The 22,247-nt window shown below is 38.8% G+C and overlaps 1 protein-coding gene across 2 annotated transcripts in view; it reads left to right on the forward strand.

Annotated features, from left to right (window-relative positions):
* DCDC1 (doublecortin domain containing 1) overlaps nucleotides 1-22,247 on the forward strand; it is a 661,015-nt gene that overhangs the window by 530,370 nt on the left and 108,398 nt on the right. For both annotated transcript variants that reach the window (XM_071218130.1, XM_058305602.2), the window contains one exon: nucleotides 21,908-22,031. In XM_071218130.1, the coding sequence (XP_071074231.1) occupies nucleotides 21,908-22,031 (124 nt within the window). The remainder of the gene's footprint in view (nucleotides 1-21,907; nucleotides 22,032-22,247) is intronic.

Raw genomic sequence — 22,247 nt, forward strand, 5'->3', positions numbered from 1 at the left:
GGGCCCTTATTTGCATAAAAATTAATCACAGAAAAATGTAAATTGATAAAATTTTGCCTGGCTTTTTCCCCCTATTTGAGAACCCGTGGATAGCTCCCAGAAGCAATCATCTCAGTATGGGGCCGCATTGGATGCTGTACAAATGATCACATTTGTGTTGAATACTCACTCATTTAAATGTCAGCACTGATGGGGCGGTACATCAGTAGAAAAAATGAAAAATAAATACACAGCAGCTGAAGACTATCAAATCCGTGGGCACTCTTTAGAGATATATGATCTAATGTGAAAAAATTGCAGATTAATTATCCTTTTTGCAAAATGGTAATTGTTTTAGTATCACACCAGAAAAAAATCTGCAATTTATTTGGAATCAAACAAAAAACAGTAATGTTAAATACGTCATTACATCATTGTGTTTATTAGAAGCCTGCAATTAATTCCTGAGGCTCCTTGGGTCTCTAAAGCTGCATAAAATGAAACAAAAGAGTGTTGCTATTAATTTTCAAACAAATGCTTATCTTTCAAATGAGTCTGACTTGTGTGAAAAAAGAGGCAATGTTATGAAGTTTGGTGGATATTATGTATTAACTTAATTTCATTATGTTGCTGACATTACTGATAACATAGTCACAGATACCATTAAAGTTGCAATGTTAAAATCGGAAGGTTTTTGTTCAATAGCTTGTAACTTTAACTCACCTTCGAAGAAGTTGTGGGGAAGTGTCTTTTCAACAAAAGACACTTTAAGGAAAACAACAGAAATGCCAGCTTGGGGGAATTAGGCAGATACTATTTGTGAGACCTGAAAAGTAGAATTCTTTGGACTGCCTTTAGTGCCCCATTAACATGTGTGAGTTTTCAGATGTGTAATTTGTATGATTATATGAGTTTAAGGATTTATACCAGCTATCTTGAGGAAAATAATAAAATCCTAAATTTAAAATAGAACAGATACCAGCAATGCCATTCTCCTTCTAAAAGACGAGTGAAAGCATTTATTATTAATGTTTTTACAGCTGCTGCAATTCATCTACCTCTCTTTCTGGCTAGTATTCCTTGGCTACTATGTTCCTGCTGATTTGGCCTGCTCAGGGAATGGTTTCCACACAGCTTTCTAGCCCAGAGAGCGAATAGATTTTTTCTTATTATCTATAACTTTTAAGTGATTGAAATGTTGAACACATCTTCATTAGCCAGGGAAAACAAAGTTAAAACAGCCTTTCCACCTGTATTAATCAAAGTCAGTTGTGGCAACATGCAAAAAATATTTTGAAGTGGTTGAAGTCTACTGCTACGATCAGAGTTGCCTTGTAGTTAGTGAACAGTCTTTAAAATTTAAATTGACCAGCACTTAGAGGTCATGTCTGTTTTTGAGATTAAATATAGTTCAGAATATAATGAGAAGAGCTAACGGTGTGGGCTGGGCATCATTTATGCTATTTAACAAACACTTTCAGAGGGCTGACTATGAGCCAGACCGTGTTCTATTCACTTTACAGATAATGATGTGTTTAATCTTTATAACAACCCTCTGAAGCAGGTAGTCTTATTACCCCAAGAGTGACCTTCCCAAGGCAGCTGTGCAGGGAGTCTGGTATTAGAACACTTGCACTTAACCGCTCTGTTCTGCTGATAATGCCCAGGTAGGAGGCACCTGCAGTTGCCAGTCTGGTGCCAGGAGGAGTCCTGACAAGAGAGCAGTGCTTTGTTTTCTTGAATTTAGAAGTTTCTTTTTAGAATTGAAGCTTGAACCTATTTTATTTCAATACATTGAAAAGTTTCATTTGATTGAGAAGTGTATTTATTTTTAATGTATTTTTATTATTTATTAAAGAAGTTGTAAGTTCACAAAAATCATGCAGAGAGGAGTTTCTGTATAGCCCCCTATTATTAACACCTTGCAATAGTATCATACCCTCGTTACAATTGATGAAAGAATATTTTTGCAATTGTACTACTAACAATAGTTCATAGTTTACATTAAGATTCACTCTTTGTGTTGTACAGCCCTATGTTTCCTAAGGTTTTTTTCTTATTCAAGTAACATATATACAAACTATAGATAACTTTATTTTTTAAATCTACATTTTATGACACTTTAATTCTGAAAGTTAAAGACCTCTCTTCTCTGGCAATTTCAAAATAGATCATGAACAGTCACCATTTTTCTGGACAATGTTATTACTTTTGAGCTGGGCCATGGAAGTCACTAAAAAAGGTCCTTGTCCAACTTGACATAGTTGATTATTATCAGAAGCTTTGGGAAAGCTCATGGATCCCCATTCATTTCTCATCCCCTGGTATATTTCATTGGTTTGCATGAGGGAATTATTTTCACTCATTCACTCATTCATTCATTCATTCATTCATTCACCCAGCCAATCATCCATTCATTTATTCAGCCAAGCCTCCTAAAATTTGCGGGAGTGGAATAAAAGCCCAAACAGAGACTCCCCGTTCATGGTCTGCCTGTCTTCCCTCCACAGCTACAGCTCTATCCAGCACCACAGTGGGCCTCCCTACTTGGGAGTATATATGTAGCCACCTCAACCCCACTTCTAATCTCTGTCCCCCAATACAGCTGTCCCTTGGCCACCTTTCAGTTCTATGGGCTGCACACTAGCAGCATGATCTGCCCTTGTGCATATAAAGCTGGGAAGGAAGTCATTCTAGTCCCCAGAAGCAAGTTTGCGGTAGTTTGTTTAGGATCCTAGAGAGAAGTCTAGAAGTGGAGGTGGCACATGGCCTCCAGGTGGGCATGTACTCTTGGCCCCATGGGTTAGAGTGAAGCTGGAGAAGAGGCTAAAGTGAGGCCCAGGGCAGGAACCCAGGTTGTTTGGGTATAAGAGGTGCTGCATTCTACAAATACTTATTGGATGCAGACTCTGTGCCAGACATTGTTCAACACACTGGGGATGGGCTGAAACAAAACAAACAAAATCCTCATGGAGCTTAGAGTCAGGTGAAAATGGGCACCTTTTCTTTTATACTGAATTTTATAATAGCCATAGTATCACACTGTGGCAAATGAGAGAACATTCTCATGCATGTTTATTGAGAGTTTCCTTTGTGTAAAGCGTTCATTTAGAAGAAAAACTTATAAGATCCTTTTAAGAAGCTCAGAGTTCTGGGGAAATTGCTATTGCTTCTTGTGTCTCAGAGACAACATTTCAATTTTGCTGTGAAAGAGCAGAGAAAGGACCTTCTCATATTCCCATTTTAACACTTTACTCAACAAACACTTATTGGGTACCTTCTCAATGACAAGCACACTTGAACTGAGTTTTTAAAATTGCCACACAAACCGGGTTACTCTCTGGAAATTCAAAGCTGTTTATGCTAAGGGATGCTTTTCTGTTTGAATTGTCTGATTCACTGAGCTGTAGGGATCTGAGTTTACTATGTTTCTTCCCATACCCAGTTGGACAAAGCTTCCTAGACCACATTTCTGTCATTAAGAAATGATCGGTTAAAGTCATCCATAAATTCCTTTCAGGTCCAAGAGAAGAATCATCTGGACCTGAAGGCTGGTAAGGAAAGTGATCCCTATGCCCCCTTGGTCACAGCATGAGAAAGAAAACACAAAAAAAGCAGTTGGTGAGGCTCACTAGGCATTTCCTCAGAACATGCTAACTCAGTATTTCACCAAACTTGGAAGTTGATTGAGAAAAGCAAGGTTTATTTAACTTTCCATCAGTTATTTGAGGACATCTTGGTGGGTCAGCCAATTTACATAATATTAATTCTTCAATTATGGTATAATTTGAAAAGTGATTGACATTAAGCCCCTTGAGAGTCAGGTGCTTCTCTGGTCAGGTGCTTTGCAGGGTATTGGCCAGCACAAGCCCAAGACTTAGAGGTCAAGCCATGGTCTCGAAGCAGTCACTGTCACTGGAGTGGGAAGAAAAGGGGAGATGGGGGAAGCGGACTTGGCCCAGTGGTTACGGGTGTCTGTCTACCACATGGGAGGTCCACGGTTCAAACCCAGGACCTCCTTGACCTGTGTGGAGCTGGCCCAAGTGCAGTGCTGATGCGCGCAAGGAGTGCCGTGCCACGCAGGGGTGTCCCTTGTGTAGGGGAGCCCCATGAGCAAAGAGCGCGCCCCGTAAGGAGAGCCACCCAGCACAAAAGAAAGTGCAGCCTGCCCAGGAATGGTGCCGCACACACGGAGAGCTGACACAGCAAGATGACACAACAAAAAGACACAGATTCCCATTCCGCTCACAACAGAAGTGGACAAAGAAGAACACGCAGCAAATGGACACAGAGAACAGACAACTGGGGTGGGGATGGGGGGAAGGAGAGAGAAATAAATAAAATAAATCTTTAAAAAAGAAAAACAAAAAAAAAAAAAAAGAAAAGGGGAGATGGGGGGCAACAGGAGAAAAGGATGTGTCCAGCGAGTTTATATCTAGTATTGTTGGCCCAAGGGATCCTTTAACACAATTTTCTTTGAGGATTTAACATTAAACATTTGCCACTTATAAAACATACCAGATTGTGGGAAGGAGGGGTCTTGAGCAAAGGCCTTCTCTGGATGATTATTTAACATTTACCTACTAGGTGCTGAAATATTGACCTATATTAGGCAATGGAGGTCATTTATGTGGGCAAAGAAATTCCTAATTTGCTTGCTGCTTAAATCATTCTTTAAATTCCAAACAAAATGCCTTCATTTTTCTTCTTTGAGTCATAAACTATCCTCACCTTTTGGGATCAGTCCAAACTGGTTGCCCCACATTGATCTCTCCCTATTCTCAACTAACAAATTATCTGCCTCTCACATCTCATTAGTCACTCTTATGCTGGGTCGCAGTACTATGCTACTAAGCACTTCCAACATGAGTAGTGCAACTCAGAAACTCAAATTTAAATTTTATTTTTTTGATTAATTTAAATAGCTACATACGTATTATGTCTGTATTCTAAAAATCATAAGGAATGAATTAGCTTCAAAGACAGAAGTGGAAACCTTAATCTTTATAGCATCTGAAATAGATAAAAGCCCTCATTAATTTTTACTTTCCTACTCATATCAGAAATATTTATTCAACTTTTGCCTTATCTAATATGTTTCCTTTGATTTTATACTGTGCTAAACTCTGGAGATACAGCCATGTACTAGGTTGTCGGGATCCCTGTCCCCATAGACCTTGTAGTTTAGTAAGGTAAATAGAAAAATAAACAGTTTTTTGTTTTAAGTGATGATAGTTAGAAAAATCCAAAATCCAGAAGTATGTATTATGCAGTTACCAAGACTAATGGCTATGGAAAACACAGTGATTATGAAAAACCATACAAAAACTATAGGTTTTAAAAAACATAACATGAAATTGTAAATGTAATTTGAATACACTTTTATAACTGTTTTTCGTAAAAGGAAAAGAATGAAAACCACTCCAAAAATCCAGTAAAAAACTCAAGATGGAAAGGAATATGCAAGTATGAGTTATACAATTTCTTCTAATGTTATACTTAGAAATTTATTCCAAAACAAAGAAGCAGTTAGTGTTGATCTTTCTAAATTATTCTGAAGATTATGTTTTAGTTTCCTGTGGCTGCTATAACAAATTGTCAAAAACTTGATACTTAGGGAGTGCTTGTAGCTCAGTGGTTGAGTGCCTGCTTCACGTGTGTGAGGTCCTGGGTTCAATTCCTAGTACCTCCTAAAAGCAAAACCAAAAACAAAACTTGATGGCTTAAAATAACAGAAATTTATTCTCTCACGGTTCTTGAGGCAAGAGGTCCAAAATTAGTACCGTATGTCAGAAATCAACGTATCTACAGGGCTATGCTCCCTTTGTAGACTCTAAGAGAGAATCTATTTCTTGCCTCTTCCAACTTCTGGTGGCTATCAGATTTCCTTGGCTTTTGGCGTCATCATTCCAATCTCTACCTTCATGGTCATATTGCCTTCTCTTTTTATGTAAAGTCACAATTTCCTCTGCTTCTCTTTCATAAGGACATCTGTGATTAAGTCCACCCAGAACAGGGGTTCTTAACCAGGGGTCCATGGGCTTGAATTGAAATTTAAAAAAACAGTATTCTTGCAAGGACATGTTGGTGCAAGTATGATATATTTATTAAATACTACACAGTATAGTGTGGACTTAGTAAGGGGTCCGTGGTTTTCACTTTACTGGCAAAGGGGTCTGTGGAACAAAAAAGGTTAAGAACCCCTCACCCAGATAATCCAGGATAATCTCCCCATCTCACTATCATTAATTTAACTGCATTTGCAAAGTTCTTTTTTGCCATATACAATAACATCTACAGTTTTCAGAGATTAGAATGTGGATCTCTTTTGGGAAGAATAAAAACTATCTCAATTCCTCTTTGATCTGACATCCTGTGTTCAAATGTAGGTCCTGAAAAAGTATTGAATGGTGCTTCCCAAGAGTGATTTTGAACAAAGGTCCTGTTGTCATTAGGTTGCATTTGTGAACTTCTAAAGGATATATATTCTTACTTTTCCATGACTTTCATATCTCTTCACTTCTGCTCAGATAACTGCTCTAGTCCTTTTTCTTTGGAGCTCCTGATGTGTTCTTCTTTCCCTCTTGGTTGCTTGTTCTTTTTTTTTTTTTTTTTCTCATTTATTTCTTGGGATCTTTGTTTAGCACAGATCTACCATGAGATTCACAATGATACTATGTAAACCTTAAAAGCAATTTGGGAAAATATTTTTGAGGAAGAAATACTCATGAAAAGTTATCGTTCTCTTCTTCATGAGTGCCAGTGTCTTTGGACCCATCCTGAGTGATGGTGACCAAAGTCCATCCCAAATATGAATGATTCCCTGGGTACCCACAGAGCACTACCTTTGGGTCCAGGCAAGTGGGGCCCCTGTTACAGACCCTGGGCCTCAGAGTACCCTGCACTTTGAAGTATCCGCCTCAAAAAAAGTTTAAACCCTTCTGGGGACTGGTCCTGGCTGGGGCCTGCAGTTCTGACAGCCAGGATGCTGTAAGTCCAGACCAGGACCTATCTAGGTCTCATTCCCATTTCCCATTTTTCCCCTTCAGGGTACTTTCTGATTTAATACCCATTGTGTGGTCTTAGAGAGATGGAGGAGCTCTGGGCCCAGGCCTGGTGAGTGGGTTATTATTGCTAGCCAGTGTGGGATTTCTTTTATGGGATGGCATGAGATTGATTGGGCTTCCAGAATGGTGCTGGCATTCTGATTTTGTATGTCTTTCACTAATGTCAGATGTAGTATGAGCTCAGGCCTCTGGGCTCTGGATTTCTACCTCCTACTCTTGGACTAGAGCTGTGTGGGTGTGCCCATGTGTTGGCTTTCATCTCTGTGTATTCTGACATGGTACCCATCTGTCTACAGCACTCTTGGGCATGGCAGAGCACCAAGCATCCTTTACCCTATGTGTCCCTTGTCGGCCTCCAGGCAGTCCCCCAACCTGTCTGCAGGCTCTGCTCCTCTTGCCTCAAGGGTGGGCACGTCCTTCTCCTCTGAGGGCTTTTGTGATTATTGCTCTGCAGCTTCAACAGGCCTTTCCTATCTATGCCCCCTTTCATCTCTGATCAATATGGAAACATGGTCTCTTTTTGGTCTTAAGGGCATTTGGGAGAAGGGATGGACATTCTTTGTGCAAATAGGACTGATCTTTTCATTCAGCCCACTGGCCCCTCCTCTATCCTCTTCCCCCAGGAGAGGGGTATGGCCAACATGGAAAGAGATTACATTCTAGAATGCAGTGATTATGGTCTAAAGAGTCCAAGAGAAACATGGATGGAAGTATGTTAATCTATAGTTGTGCTGTAAAATTCTGAACAGTAAATTTAACATGGCCAAGAAACAAATTATCGTCCATATTTTCCTCATAGCCTGGATAAGACTTGCATATGGGCATCATCAAGGAAGCCCACTAACAACCCTTAAGGGGCTTGCCGTAGGGCGATATTCATGTGCATGGTGAGTTATGATGCAAACAACATTACAGGATTAGGGAATGGCAGAGGCAAGAAGGTGTATGTTGTATGAATACAATCAGGCCCTAGATTGCCATGGCATTGAGATCTCTCAGAGTGTGGAAATATAAAATTAGCCAGGATCTGCACATTTGACCATAAAAAAACAAAAAACAAAAAACAAACAAAAAAAAAAAACGTGAAAAGATGATTCCTGAATCTGAGATGGAGTCTGGGCATTATGAAAAATCTTCACATGCATCAACTGAACAATAAACAAATACATTTTAGTAACTTTTCCCTATCATACTTCTAAATCTTCCTTGATAAATCACTATACCTCTTATGGGCCCGTGAATATTGTAATATATTTTAAAATCATTTTGCTTATATAGACTGAAACCCCACAAAAATTTTGCCTGGGATTCTATATACCCTAGGGATAGCCCTGGAGATAACAAAGTCTTCAGCTCTTTTGACAATATTTCTGAAGAACTATTACTCACTGACTGTAAGAATAATTTTTGAAGATATCAGAGAAAGTGAAGATGAGATAAATCAGTGGGTGAACACAGAGGAAGGAAAGACAGGAGTTAATGAAAGCAGCAGTGAAAATTAGGAAACAGGTAACATCAATGGTGGTAGCAACACATGAAAGCTCCCCAGCTGAAGATGGCAGAGGAAGCAATAAAGCATTCAGAAGATGCACATGAAATGATTAAAAATAAAAAGACTGGGACTGTGGAAAGAATTAGGATTACACTAGATAGAAATAACGCAGGCTAAGTTATTGAGACAGAGAGATTCCAGAATACTTAGGCTTACCCAGAAGCTCATTTCACTCTGAAGCGATAGTTCATAGGTAGATGGTGCTATGGGACTGGTACTTGGCTCTTCCATTCTTATCACATCGATGTCCAGTGCCTGTTCCATCTCTTGCCCTCTCCTAGCCAGTGGTATGGAGAAAAAGAACCATGGAGCATGTATCCAGTTGTTTTAAGAGTAAGATGTGGGAGTGGTGCACTACATATCCACTCACATCCCTTTTGGTGAGAACTTGGATCCATGGCTATACATAGATGCAAAGAAATCTCATCTTTAGCCGGGTGGCCACAAGCCCAGCTAAAAATCTGTGACTACTGAAGGAAGGGAGAATGGGTTTACAGGGAAGAATGTTCCTTCCTGATATGGATACATGGAAGCAATCAAGAGCCTTGAATGATGAAGTGCTTTACTTTAAACAAAATAGGTGGCTAGGCATAACTAAGACTGGGAAATGAAAAGCTGTGGATATGACTCATTCTCTCTTCTAGCTAGAATTCTGTGTCTCTGCTCAAGAATCATAGGTTTTGGGGTTGTTATATAACATCAAGAGATTGTTTTCCTCCCTGGTCTCTTGAAATGCCATCTATCTTCTTTCCTTTCATCATCCCCAACCCTTATTCTCCATGTACACAAAATTCATTCATCTTTCGTGGGTTCTCTTCCCCTATGGTTTCTTCCCATAATATGAATCTCATATAATTTTTTTCTTCTCCAATTACCTGCTATAACTTTTATTGAAATTGCTATTGCTTTTTTATTATATATTTTCTTGTATTGTTCATGAATTTTTCCTCTGGTACATAACCTTTATTTCTACCTAAAATATTGCTAGTCTCCTGATGGAAGATGCCCTCTCAAACTGCTTTTAGATTCCCTGTAGTTTCTAACAGAGTGCTGGAGAGAGAGTGAGAGTGCTTCATAGATAGTTATGCATTTGCCTTGTTTGCACAAAAAAATAGATATGGAAACTTCTGGGAGTTTTCCCTCCAATACCGTAACTGACTTACCGGGTTCAGAAAGGTAACAAATAAAATAGATGCAAGAACTCAAAGATCACATAGGGTTTCACCATAAGCCAGTATTTTGAAAGAAGGATGGCTATTTTGTTTACAAACTTACACTTAGAAATTTTATTGTAGTTACAAAGAGAGCCTTGCTTTTACACTAAGTATGAAACTCGCTGGCTGTGTGAGATAATGATAGGTTCTTAGTGCTGAATATGTATCAAGAATCTAAATATCCAGGAAGCTCAACCAACTAGAGAAACAAAACAAAACAGAGCAAGTCAAAGGCTTACTTTAAAAAGCAACTTCCAAGAGATGTCAAGCTAGACTTTATATCCATCTGTGTATCTATTTGTTTTTCTAAATTAAACATGTATGTTCTGTTAATTATCATTGACATAATATAGACTTCTACTGCATTTCATAACTAATCTTAAAAAACACACACAAACTTTGGATTGTGTTAAGGAGATTAATTAATCATCTTTAGTTGAGAGGACGATAATATAAAATCATGGAAATTATTAGAAAATACATATATTTTTCTGTATAATCATTGGAATGATCTATCGTTCTTAGAAATTCCCAGTTATACAAGATGGAAACATGATCATACAGTTTCTCCCTTTTAGTCCTTAATTGCCATTAATATCTAGTTTCTTTTAAAAATAATTTGCTATTTATCAAAATAACTATGGAGATAGAGCAAACAGGAATACATAATAAGACAGATGAACAAATTTCAGCTGTATTTATTAGTTCATACAAATTATTCCAGGAATAAAATAGATTAATGTTTAAAATGCAAAAATTACTTGGTCTTTGTAAATTCTGGCTTGCAAATTAATAATGCTCCAGTCTTCAGTGCTTTGTTTCTGTTAGGTTAAATTTATTTAAAGCTCAGACCTTAAAAATATTTACAGAGAATATAAAATTCACTTTTAATATTCAATGTGAATTGCATAATAATTATAGCCTAAAATATGTCATACACTAGGACTAGTAAAATACTAGATAAAGAGTGATATTTGATGGATGCGGTTTTCTAGATATGTATTTTTTAACTTTAAACAGTGTCTTGGCTCAGCTTGTATATGTAGTTCCTGATTTCCAATGATTTTTCCCCTTACTAAAGGACTAGAACCTAAGAAAGCTTCAAAAGAGTTCAAGCCCATGGAAATTTGTCCAGCTATTATTAAATCCCATTGATGTAGGTATTTATATTTATAAATGTGGAGTTTTCCGGTTTTGTTTTGTTTTTTTTGGTTGTTGTTGTTGTTTGTTTTTTATCAGCCTATTTCCTTCTCCAAGCCTCACCCCCAAACTCCCAACCCCCAGATGGGGTACCTAAAGTCATATTTAAAAACTGATTTCTAATTTTCTCAAAACCAGTGTCTGAAGTATAGTATTATGCTGTATGAATAACGTGCTGTTCACTGTTTCTGAGGAACCATGCAATTTTAAATTAATTATGGATGAATTCTAAGCAATCAGTCTCACAACTTGCAGAAACTTAAGAAAAAGAAAAATGACCAGCTAAGTAAATAAATAAGTCCTTGTTAAAGAAAAGAGTTTAAAAGGTTTTCTTTTTTTGACAGTAATGGGATGTTAACCTGCTCATTTTTGCATGCCAAAAGAGACTGCTGATTTGGGTTGGAGTTTGCCAGAGTATTTATTATTATTTACTGTACCAGATCCAAATTATATATTGTCTAATATTTTATTACTATGTTCATTAAGTTGTTGGAAACAATATAATTGTGTCCTGATAGAATAGGAAAAGGACTATTTCTTTTCAACTGAGACACATCGAGGTTTGTTTTTATTTTACCCCTTGATTTCCAAGGTGCCAAATAATACCTTTCTGTTACAGTGTGTATAGTCTTGCAGGAATTCTCATAGTCTGCCACGATGCCAAAGTTCCATTAAAGGCACTTGGCTCCAAAAACATTATCTAAAGGATTTGTTTTCCCTTCCTTTATAAAGTTAATTCTGGTGGAGCTGTGACTCCATTAATCAGACTGAAGTTGATATGATTAATCTTGGACCAGAGTTTTTGAGGGAGAAGCTGTCAACTGAAATGTTAGAGAATCTCCCTAATTTTTTTTATCTTTCAGGTTCAGATGAATCCAGGGGGTATTGTAACTTTGGTCATACTGCTAGTCACGAAGTATCACAGATAGAATTTTACCTTTAATAGAAAGGGAGCGTTAGTAAAGGTACTATTTTAAATAAGTGAGATTGCCTTTTCAACTTATTTGACTGCCTTGTGGGGTGTGTGTATTTCCAAGTAGGTCCTATCTTAGCCTCAGGTTTTTTGTTTTGTTTTTTTTTTTTTGAAATGATGTTTTTGAACAGCCCTTTCAACACTGAAGAGCCGAAAATGTTAAAAAGACGCACCCTAGAGGGAAAGGGGGGAGAAAAAGTGCTGCCGACAAGCGTTGCGTGAATCACTGTCTCCACCTAGTGGTCTTCAGGAATTATGCTTCCAGAGTCCTTCCTGATGTTGTAATGTTCTAATTTATGTTACCCACTTGTACGGTCATTACAGCTGAGCCTGCTGGTGCCGTTACAGTTAAGGGTCTGTCAACTCTTCATTTATAAGATGGACTGTTAAGAGGTCTTTTGTTTTTACATAAAAACTCACGCTGTGCTGAAGCTCTGCAGTCTACTTCACATAGAACCTTTGCTTTATGAGAATGTTTATTAACTGTGTAAACTGAGCTCAACCAGCTCTTTTAAAAGACACCTTGAATGGGCTCAAGTTACACAGGCATTGCAACCAAAAGAAGGAATCTTTTTATTTTTTGGAAAAACTTTAAAAGTAAACCACGAAGTGATTTTACACATATACATATGTGTTTATATAAATTATAACCGTATTTTAAAATATTTGTATAAATAATTGGTTGAAGTTCTCTTTTTGAATCTTTACACTTGAAGCTTACATCCTATTCCCAACACCCAGATTCTTTGTCAAGAGATTATTTAGATTTAGCGTAGTCTCTTTTATGGCAAGATACCTTATCCGAGAGTATGACTGGCTAGAGATTGTAATTTCCCTCACTCCTTTCTTTTGATGTTTTAGCATTGGCTTGCTAGAAAATGATAGTGTGGGGCAAGGATTACATGCTAAGGTTTTATTAGGAGGTATAATCCCAGGTTAGCAAAAGTGAAGGGAAAATGAAAAGGGGCAGGGAAGGAGGGAAATAAAATGTTAAGTGGAGTGTTGTTAGGAGTTGGCTGCAGTAACACAAGAAAACTCACTTGGGACACTTTCCTGTCAAGCTGTGTAGAGCCAGAAGGAAAAGGGATTTACCCAGCTCCTTCTTGTCTCTGGACTCTAACCAAAGTTTGCCTCGGGCAGCATTGACTCCTCTGCACTTCTGGGTTATGTTACTAGCCCCTCCAGGCCCCTTCAGGTAGTGACTGCAATGTTCCTCCCAAGCCCTGAAGTAGCTGAAGGACTGGTCAGGCCTGGGAAATGGAGCCACTCTGGCTTCTCATTCAGTGGGTGGGAAGGAGGCTGTGCCAAATCCTGGCCCTCTCTCTGGGGGTGTCTGCGAGAACTGATGCTGCTAGATGTGACCAAAGGAAGCAGCTGGTGCTGAGTGAATTTGGAGAGTACAAATTCTTTCCAAATTGGACCTAGTACAATCCACCTATTTTGCCACACAGATCCACTTGTATCTCCAAAGATATCCAGATCTCAAAAGAGAATCAGGGGAAGCAGACTTGGCCCAACTGATAGGGCGTCGGTCTGCCATATGGGAGGTCTGCAGTTCAAACCCCGGGCCTCCTTGACCCGTGTGGAGCTGGCCCACGCACAGTGCTGATGCACACAAGGAGTGCTGTGCCACGCAGTGGTATGCCTCGCGTAGGGGAGCCCCACGCGCAAGGAGTGTGCCCTGTAAGGAGAGCCGTCTAGTGCTAAACAAAGTGCAGCCTGCCCAAGAATGGTGCCGTACACACGGAGAGCTGACACAACAAGATGATGCAACAAAAAGAAACACGGATTCCTGGTGCCGCTGATAAGGATAGAAGCGGTCACAGAAGAGCACCCAACGAATGGACACAGAGAGCAGACAACTGGGGGGAGGGTGGGGAGAAATAAATAAATAATTTAAGAAAGGGAATCAGATGCCCTCATTTCTGCCTCAAGAGTATTTCAGTGGGGTCGTCTTCCCTCCCTCCTCCACTTTCTTTTTCTCTCTTTTTCTTTTGTATGTGAAACATTAACATGGTATAAAAAGTCCAGACTGCATGAAAAGGTATTTTCATATAAGTGCTACCACTCCTCCCCTCATTCCCTCTGTTTTCTTCTCTCCATCCCCACCCCGACTCCCCACTGGATAACCAACTTCACTTGTTTCTCAGTTATTTTTTGTGTGTGTTTCTTTTTGCTCAAAAAGGCAGATATTTTCTCATTTTTCTTCTATTTTACTCAAAATTTAGTATATTACATTCATTTGCCCTTAGCTTTTTTTCACTTAACAATATATACTAGAAATCACTTCATATCAGTACATTTTTAATAACATGTAATTCTTTTTAATAGCTGCTTAATATTCTATTATGTGGATATACCATAAGCCAACTGCTTTTGATCTTTCCTGCTGATGGGTATTGTGATTTCTAAAAGTCACATACTCAGTTCCGGAGGTTGTATAAAGTAAAAGTTCTGTATCTGGCACAGTGCCTGTGACTGGGATTCCATCTAAGTTTATGGTGATCTGTTGTGTCACCCATGGTCCATCTGAAATGGCCAGGCACAGGAATTGAATGGGGAAATTATGGGGACTACCACCCCTTAATTTTTCAATTATTTGTTAGTAGAGCTAATATCTGTCCACAATGTGGAATTACTTCTAGAGTATTCAGGGCCTTCTACCTGGCCCTCCCTACCATGATGGCTCTTATTTCACGGATTAGGGAACCAGTGTTAGGTTCTGTCTGCTACTAATATATTATCCTGAGTATAATTTTGGGGACCAAGGAAATACTGAAGTGTGTGTTTGTGAACCCATTAGATCCACTGGTTGATAGGTATGGGCCAGAATTCTGTTTATCTTCAAGTCTCTGTAAGCTCCCACCCTAACTGGAGGCTATGATAGTCTATCTATTTCAGCAGCGCCTTGACCTCCCAATGCCATGACTGTCATATGCACCTCATCCCAAGTAACCGCAGGTGAAAGTTAACATGCCAGGCATTGTTAGCATGCCAGTTACTACCAGCCAGGGAGTGTCTATTGTTTTCAGGAACCCCAAAATCCCATCCTAAGAGTTTGCTTTTTATGGCCACTCTTGTTATTTTTTAGGCTGGGTTCGTTAGAAAGTAGAACCTGAGGCAAAGCTTACACCTAAGACTTTATTGAAGGGTAAGATTCAAGGAAGAAAGAAAAAGGGATGAAGGGAAATGAGGCTGGGAATGAGGGAAAGCAAATACAGCCTGCTTCACAAGAAAATCCAGGTGGTAACTTCATTACCTGAGACATCTTCCAGACAGTCTGTGCAGAATGACCACTGTTCATCTGGTGGGAAGGGAGAAGAATTGATCTGTTGTCTCTGTCCCTTGTATCATATTGGTCAAAATTCTCCTCAGAAGGCACAAATTCTGTGTTTCTAGGCTGTGTGTTTGTATTTCTGGGCAGTTGATAGGGAAGCCAGATTCCCATGCCCCACGGTGCCATGCTTCACCTGAGCCCTGATGTAGTGGAAGAAGTGAGAAACTTTGTGATTTTGATCAGGAAGGGTTCGGGCACTGAAGTTACTCTGACTCCAGCTCTCACCCTTGGGCATATCTGAGACATTTGACTTGAAGTCACCGTGGTAGTGGCCAGTGCTCTCCATGGAACATACAGCCAAGGTTTCCAGGGATTCTTGGGTATAAGTGAGAGAATCTGAAGAGTTAATGTAAACTAGGTCCAGTACAGCAAGTAAAGCACTAGATACTTTTCAATGTTGTCAGGAACAGAAAATTATTTTAGATTCAATGAAAGTACTCTCCTTTAGAAGAGTGTGTGTAGGGCAGTTTAACCAGAGGGAGATATTTTGGTTTCGTTTTTAAAAGGAAACCTGGGTGGTCACCAGAAAGGAAAAAATGATGGGATCTCTGGGTTGTGGAGGCAATATGTACTGAATTTCAGCCTTTCATTATGTTACAAAGGCCAGCAAGCCTATGGCAGTTGCTGCAGATTTGAAAGAACAAATGGGGAAGAGGTGTAATCTTGGGAATCCAAACTGGAACTTGGCAGAACTTAGCATTGAGGAAATTAATTTGTTTGTCTGATTTGGTGTTTTAAAATTTCGATTGGCTTGGCATTATAGAAAAAGGATCATTGTCACAAAAAAATAGAACTATACTTCTTCAGTGACAATGTGTGAGAAAGGGCATTTCAAGAAGTGATGACAATTAGTTGAAAGGCCCTATGAAGGTCAGAGTAAGCCTGGGATATTCAAGAAACAACAAGGAGGTCAGTGTGACTGGAATAGATTGAAGGAGAGAAGTCCAAAAGAAAGTTGTTGAGATATCCAGAGCCTTGATTACATATCAGATAGGACTGGGTAGACTTTTGTATGGTTTTGGGGTTTTATTCTAAGAAAGATGAGAAACGAATTGAGGATTTTGAGCAGGAGTAAAACTATTAAAAAGTGTTACTTTGGCGACTATTGAGAATGTCCTTAAGAGCAAGAGATACAGGACTAGAGGGAGTATTTACCAGATGGAAGGTTACTGAAGATGGAGAGCTGGAGGTTTCCAGTTGTTGAAATTAGGTATATTTTACAGGTAAAGCTGAAAAGACTTATTGATGTAGTGGAAAAGATAAAGGCAAATTAAGGCTGACGCCAAAATTTTGTTTGACTAACTAGACAAATAGAAATGCTATTTAATAATTTAATGAGATGGAGAGAAGCAGATTTTTGGAGAGAATCAAGAATTTGGTTTTGGTCTTTTATTTATTTATTTATTTTGGATACCAAAATGGAGATTTGAACAGGCAGTTTGATCTGCTATTCAAGGGAGATGTTGAGGGAGGATATATGAGTTTAAGAGTTTGCAGCAAATAGATGGCATAGAGTACTTAGAGAGGAGACTAGCAATTGTGGCTCTTCACATGGGAGAAAAACATGAATGTGGTTTCACACAAGTCAAGTGAAGGCAAGTCAAGTAAAGAAAATGTTTCCAGAAGAAGGAAATGATCTTTGGTCAAATACTGCTCTGTGGTCATGTAGGTCTTAAGAAATGAAAACTCTGACAAGGACAGTTTCGTTGGAGCTTCAGAGATGAAAATTTAATTGGAATTAGTCTAAGAGAGAAGGAGCAGAGAAGAGATGACTCTTTTAAGGAACTGTGAAAGGGATGTAAGAAATAAGGCAATAACTAGATGTGGGGTGTATGGAAGTTTTTTGTTTTTTAAAGATGTCAGATATGCAAATGGTAATGACCCAGAAGGGAAGGAAAATTAATAGAGACAATGTATAATTTCAGGAAGAAAGTCCTCGATGAGAGAGAAAGAAGTATCTAGGGCACAAGCAGCAGTGTTGGCCTTAGCCAACTCCACGTTAACAGTTGGAATGTGTGAGCCCAGAGAAAGGGGGTTTGATAAATGGGGTGATGATAGGATGAGAAAAGTCTCTTCTGATGGCTTCTGTTTTCTCAATGACAGAAGAAGGCCTGCAGTGGTCACTGGGAAATGGGGGACTGAGCATGGGATGTTTAATGAAAAGAAGACGGCATGCCTCTCAAAAGGCTGGAGACTACTAACTGGAGGAAGGCAGTGGGGTGGCCCAGCTAAAGACCCACTTGCAATTTGTGGTTGTAAATATAAAATAATAGTTCCCAACATTATCAGATCCAATGTTCCCTTTTGATAACTAATATTTTATCATGTCTTCATTATCATAAATAAAATTTATAAATAACCTAACCCACCAATACATTTTTAAAAGTCCTACCATTAAAATTAGAATAAAAAAATAGAAGTAATTTTAAAATAAAAGTTATATGACCTCAATATAAGTGATAGGAACTGCTATGCTAGACAATGTAATTGAGCAGGCAGAGGCTTTCACCTATGCACAGCATCACCTGAATGGGTGGAGGACAGATGCCAAAGAACACCCTGTGTTGTATTCATAACTCAAGGATCCTGAGTGTTATGGCCTTTAGTGCTGTGGCTTTTCCCAAACTGAATGACCCCGAAAAAAAAAACAAAACCAAAAACCAAATCTCCCTGCGCTGTGATCCTGGAGACAGTTGCATGTGTATTAAAATAGAGCAAAAATACTCTTGTTTATTACAATATTATTTGGTTTTAGGCTTGGATCATTATACACAGGTTTCCACCTACGTGAATGCTCAGGAGGACATTTGAAAGTCAAGTGGGCTGCAGGATAAAGTTTCATTGTATATGATTCTCCCATACTTTAAAAGACATTGGGTATTCTTGGGGCCCTAGCTGCCAAAATAACAGTAATGTTCTCTAATCATTATGACAACCAAAACAATCCCCTTTTCTCAATTTTTCAAAACAGTCCTTAATATTTCTGTCTTGCTGCTCATCCTCATTGCATTCTGTTGATTTACAGCAATTCCATTGATGGTTGGTTGTGTGTTTTTCTTTGGCTACATTCAAGTGTTGAGGTATAATATGGCTTTGAGTAGGTAGATAGTTGTATTTAACCAGGGTTAATTAAATTTTTTTCCCCAAAATTTTATACAGCATGAAAATTTTCTTCCAACACCTGTGAAGCTTTATGAGCAAAAGCTTTTTTTTTCAGTTTTTTTTATTTTTATTTTTTTAATTAAAAATTTTTAAAAGATGCTTTAGATTACATAAATGTTACATAAAAAATATAAGGGATTCCCATATGGCCCATTCCCTTCCCCTCCCACACTTTATCATATTAACAAAACCCTTCATTAGTGTGGTGAATTTGTTACAATTAATGAACACATATTGAAGCATTGCTAATAATGGTGAACTATAGTTTACATTACAGTTTACACTCTGTCCTGCACAATTTTGTAGGTTATGACAAAATATATAGTGGCCTGTATATTGCAATGTCATGCAGGACAAATCTAATGTCCTGAAAATGCCCTCATATTACACCTATTCCTCCCTCTCCATCCCCTCAGAACCTGTGGTGACCATTACCTTTATATTGATGATAAAAGTTCTCTCATTTCTAGAATAATAATAAGTTCATAGGAGAATAATCATAAGTCTACTTTAGTCTATTGTTCATTCCCCAATCATGAGGATTTTGGGATGGTGATGCCTTCTTTATTTCTAAATAAGAGGGAGCTAAGATCCCATTGGTCAAATGAATGGAGCTATCTTTCTTGCCATTGTAGACACTCTCTGTTCCTTGGGATGGGAGTTGTCCATCATCATCTCCTTGTTAGTTGTCCTGGGTGAGTCTAATGAACTGGAGAGTAGGTGTTGCAACTCTGCTGAGATTCAGGGCTCAACTGGCACATGGATGGACCAAAGATTTAAGTCTCTGTATCATATATTTAACAAGTATAGTGCTAATTATAGGTTCAAATAAAAGGGGCAGAAGAGTCACATGTAGGGAAACTGTAAATGACTTTAACTCTGTTATACTAGGGAGCATAAATTCCAAAGTAAGGCCCACTGAAAGGGTGCTGAATTCCTGAGTTTGTCTGCCCTGCTTATAGTGTCTGGATATCTCTAGAGCCCTCAGGAGTTCCGCTATTTTAGACACTGTTTACTGTGGCAGTGAGTGAGATCCTGCTGAAACATGCATAAGCATAACCTTTGGAATGACCTCCTGGCTCACTTTGAAATCTCTTAGCCATAAAAACTCATTTGTATTTACCATTTCCCCCTTTTGGTCAAGGTCTTTTTCCAGATGCATTGTTAGTTGGCACTTGGTAATAACCCCTTGATGCCAGGGAGGCTTATTCCTAGTAGACATCAGTCCCAATAGTAACATAACCCTGCAATGCATACTTCATTAGATGTCAAGTTCTGAGAGTCAGCTATGAATTGATAGTTTGTCCTCCAGGTCTGATGAAATGGCAGGCTGCCCCACTTCCGAGAACTGAAGGCTCCACCCTCTCTAAGCATCAGGATGGTGGGCAGGCTCTCCATAATCCCTGGGGCACAGGCTCCACCCTCTCCGAACAACTGGGTGGCAGCACTCTTCCTGAAAAACAGGGCAGAAGACCTGTCTTCTCCAAGCACATGGGCAGATTTTACCCTTTCCACACACATGGGTGAGCCTGCTCTCTTGGTCCAAGAAGATGTCTTTGGTCCAGACTTCAGCTTCCGTGGTTCTACCTGTGAAGTGATTTTTCCTTAAATTTGTCCCTTCTCTGTCTTTGTAAGTCCAGACTCGCAGTCGTCCTGTTCACACAAATTATGCAGAAAAGCTGTTGGCCTTGCATGTAGTACACAGGGGTCCTCAAACAGAAGAACTTTCCATAGATCCTTCCTGCATAACTGCACCTCCAATCCTGAATTACATGGAAATTGCTGACTGGGGCCTTGCTTTCTGGAAACTCAGAATTTTCCAAACCATCAATTTCTGGTTTCTTTGTGCCCAGGGGTTCAGTTCTTTCTTCTTGCGTTGTACGCTAAGCAGCACGGAAAAGCCAGTCTGCACTTTCCACATTTAGCTTCAAAATCTCCTCAGCTAAATCTCCAAGTTCATCACTCTCAGGTTCTGCCTTCCACCTGACATCAGAACTCAATTTTACCAAGTTCATTACTACTTTAAAACATGATTGCCTTTCCTTCAATTTCCAAAAACACATTCATTGTTTTGTTTCTGTAGACTGCCTCACAGTTCTTCCAGTTTCTACCTATTACCCAATTCCAAAGCCTTTTCTACATTTTTCGTATAGCAGCACCCTACTCTCCTGGTACCAAAATCTATTTTAGTTTCCTAGGCTGCTCAGTCAAATAACATGAAATGGGTTGACTTAAACAATGGTAATTTACTAGCTGTGAGTTTTGAAGTTAGGAAAAAGTCCAAATTAAGCATCATGGAAGTGATGCAGTATCCCCAAAGACTGTGACATCCTGGGGTTGGCTGCTGGCAATCCTTCGCTTCTCTGTCATATGGCAAGGCACATGGTGGCATCTCTTGGTCTCTCCCTTCTCTTCTGAACTCCATCAATGCCCAGCCTCTTGCTTCCTGTGGTTTTCTCTCTCCTTGTGTGAATTTCACTCCTCTTCTACAGAACTACAGTAGTTAGATTAAGAACCATCTTGACTGAAGTAGGTCACACCTTAACTGATGAAATCTCATCAAAAGGTCCTACTTACAATGGGGTCATACCCACAGGGACAGCTTAACTTTAAGAACATGTTTTTTTTCTTTCTGGGATACACACAGTTCCAATCCACCATATGTGGGAACAAAAATACAGCATGAAATTTGCTGTTTTAACCATTTTTAAGTATATAATTTAGTGGCATGAATTTACAGTGTTCTGCTACTATCACTATTATGCATCATCAAAAACAGAAACTCTGTACTTATTAAGTGATAACTCCCCATTTCTCCCTCCCCCCAGGCCCTGGTAATTTCTAATATACTTTTCTGTCTCTATGAATTTGCTTATTCTAGGTATTTCATATAAGTGGACTCCGACAATATTTGTCTTTTTGAGTCCAGCTTATTTCTGTCAACATGATGACTTCAAAGCTTATTCCTTCTTAAAGTTGAATAATATTCATTGAATGTATATACCACATTTTGTTTATCCATTCATCTGTTAATGGACACTTGGCTTGCTTCTGCCATTTGACTATTGTGAATAATACTGCTATGAATACTGGTATACAAATATCTCTTCAAGTCCCTTTTTCCAATTCTCTCCAAAAGTGGGATAGCTGGATCATATGGTAATTCTACATTCTGAGGAATCACCAAACTGATTTCAACAGTGGCTGCACCATTTTACAATCCCACCAGCAATGTATAAGGGTTCCAGTTTCTCCTCATCCTTGCCAACACTTGTTAATTTCTGTTTTTCAAATTCAAACTGGGTTTTTAATTCAAACTGAGTCACTGTCTGGTATATAGCAAGTACTTAATTAATAAAATGAATATTTTTAAAATGATATTTAACCTTACTAAAGTCCTTTATGTCTTTTATTTTACTTTAGATGGGCCATAAAACATGAAGGGACCAATAAACCAGGCCAGTGGAAACATTCCAGAGTTGAAAATCCTCTGTGGAACAAGCTTACCTACATGTGGCCAGTCCTTCCAAGTGGCCAACTTAATGAGGTTGTATCACCTAGCACAAGAAGTGGGTTGTTGAGTCTTACTCTAAGGCCCAGAATGTGGTCAGGTTTCTGAACATTTCCAAGCAGATTTTGAATTTTGGATTTTAGGTGCAACAGATCAAGCTTATTAAATGTGTTGTTATGTAATCATTTAGAAACTGTTTTATGTCTTCCATTATGTAGATGAATTTATTTCTTCCTATAGTCTATCAATTTT

The sequence above is a fragment of the Dasypus novemcinctus genome, chromosome 10, assembly GCF_030445035.2.
Source record: "Dasypus novemcinctus isolate mDasNov1 chromosome 10, mDasNov1.1.hap2, whole genome shotgun sequence".
NCBI lineage: Eukaryota > Metazoa > Chordata > Mammalia > Cingulata > Dasypodidae > Dasypus > Dasypus novemcinctus.